The 2,053-nt window shown below is 42.2% G+C and overlaps 1 protein-coding gene across 1 annotated transcript; it reads left to right on the top strand.

Annotated features, from left to right (window-relative positions):
* Positions 1–1,548, top strand: LOC125236098. Its single transcript, XM_048142794.1, has 3 exons — positions 1–130; positions 363–461; positions 560–1,548. The coding sequence occupies exons 1-3, from the start codon at positions 1–3 to the stop codon at positions 1,546–1,548; spliced, it is 1,218 nt and encodes a 405-aa protein (XP_047998751.1).
* The last annotated feature ends 505 nt before the right edge of the window (positions 1,549–2,053 follow it).

The following is a 2,053-nucleotide window of genomic DNA, read 5'->3' as shown; positions in this document are numbered from 1 at the left end:
ATGCCTAAACGAAAGAGAGACGAGACGGAAGAAGACAAATGGCGTAGAAGAATAAAAAAATATGAAGCCAAGTTAAGGAATATTCACCGTGCTGTCTGCTCGAGTGATGATGAACGTGATATAATTGAAGGTAAGTTCAAGTGCTTCTTCCGTTGTGATAAAATTTGCCAAAAATATCAAGCTTCGAGCCAATACGCGATATTGGCCAATAGCCCTTTTTATGCTCAGAGTTAATACGAGATATTAACCCGTAGCAATTTTATTCTTCACTGCATTTGTAGTGGAAAGTACAAATTTTATTTGTAAACAAAATACAAGTTTTTTCTTGTATCAACTATTAATTAAATTATGGTTTTTTCCAGATCACCTGGAATACGAACAAGATGCAGGTTATGGTGAGCCTGCGCCTGCAGGTTCCGCCGCACAGTACGACGAGTACATGTACGATGACATAATTGAAGGTAGATATTTATTTACCGATAACCTATCTATATTCTTTATTAGTACTGTGTTAATTACATGCACTTCTTGTGCTAAATACTTATTTATTAATTTCCAGATAAATTGGAAACTGAATCAGCTATATTAGCTGCCCCTGCTAGTCATGCAATCCAATGTACCGCAGAAGTACACGCCGAATCAGAGATTCCGGCGCCTAATAATGCAGATGTTCAAAAGGAAGTAACTTCTGCCGAAAACGAGGTCACTGCCGTGACGGAGGATTTTGATCCCGACTTATTACGAGCCTTGGGCGAGTTTGAGCCAGATGCTGTTGAGTGGGGCGACAATGTTCACGAAGATATTGCTAAACATTTTCAGCATATTCTTTTGAATGGGTTAAAAAAGGAAACAAAAGAAGAGTTAAGTAAAAAATATCTCCATCCAAAAAACGTTCCTTTTTCAAAAGCCCCAACTCTAAATCCGGAAATCGCCGCCATGCTGACCGAGGCATCCAGAAACCGGGATAATCGCATTCTCGCCAAACAGGAGCAGATAGGAAAAGCTCTTTCTGGTCTAGGCAAGGCTATGACCTCCCTTTTGAAAAAGGATCCTAATATAGCTGAAGCTATACGTATGTTAAGTGACGTCGGAAAATTAGTTGCCGACGCGCACTTTGCCGAAACAGAAACTCGTCGGTCGGTCATAATTCCGCTGGTCGATAAATCGCTCATCGAGCCCTTTAAAGATAGGAAAAGGGATAGTTTTTTATTCGGCGAAAAGCTGGGCGAGTTAGTTAAGAACTCCCGCGGTATCAAGAAAACTGGGCAGTTGATTCAAGCAGCCCCTACAGGAGCTGTTTCAAGCTCCGTTTTAAACTGGAGGCCCCCACCGCCACGCCCGCGCCTGCAGCGCGGCGGCCAGCTGCCGTATCCCGGCCGCGGCGGGGGGCACCGCGGGTACTACCACTACCAACCCCGGCGCCGAGCGCCGCCAGCCCAGAACACGACCTCCCGGCGCCAGGCGCAGCATTCGCCGCCGGCGCCTCCGCCGCCGAAGCGACAAGCAGCCCAGGCAGCGCGTCCGCCGGCCAACCAGCCACAATCATAGACCCACAGGTACATGCTGGTCGCTTAAAATATTTTTTTAGTGCGTGGGAGTCCATAACTAATGATAAATTTATTTTAAATACTATACAAGGTTATAAAATTCCATTTACAACAATACCTAAACAAGATCCTAGATATTACCCTAAGAAATCTTTTTCCGAAACCAACGTATTGCTTCTTGAAAAAGAATTATTACATTTGATCAATATCAATGCAATAAAACAATGTCAGTCCGAACCTGGCCAGTTTCTGTCTGATATTTTCCTTGTTCCAAAAAGTGACGGTAGTATGAGATTTATTTTAAACCTTAAAAAATTAAATCAGTATGTTCATACGGAACATTTTAAAATGGAAGATATCAGAACAGCAACAAAGCTTCTTACCGAAGGTTGCTATATGATTAATATCGATTTGAAAGAAGCATACTTGTTATTGCCTATTCACCAGTCTCATAGAAAATATTTACGTTTTTCTTTTAAAGATAAAATATATGAATTTCTGGCTCT

Source organism: Leguminivora glycinivorella, chromosome 18 (assembly GCF_023078275.1).
Source record: "Leguminivora glycinivorella isolate SPB_JAAS2020 chromosome 18, LegGlyc_1.1, whole genome shotgun sequence".
Classification (NCBI taxonomy): domain Eukaryota; kingdom Metazoa; phylum Arthropoda; class Insecta; order Lepidoptera; family Tortricidae; genus Leguminivora; species Leguminivora glycinivorella.
Note: the sequence above shows the minus strand (reverse complement) of the source record. Positions and strands in the feature narration are given on the sequence as shown.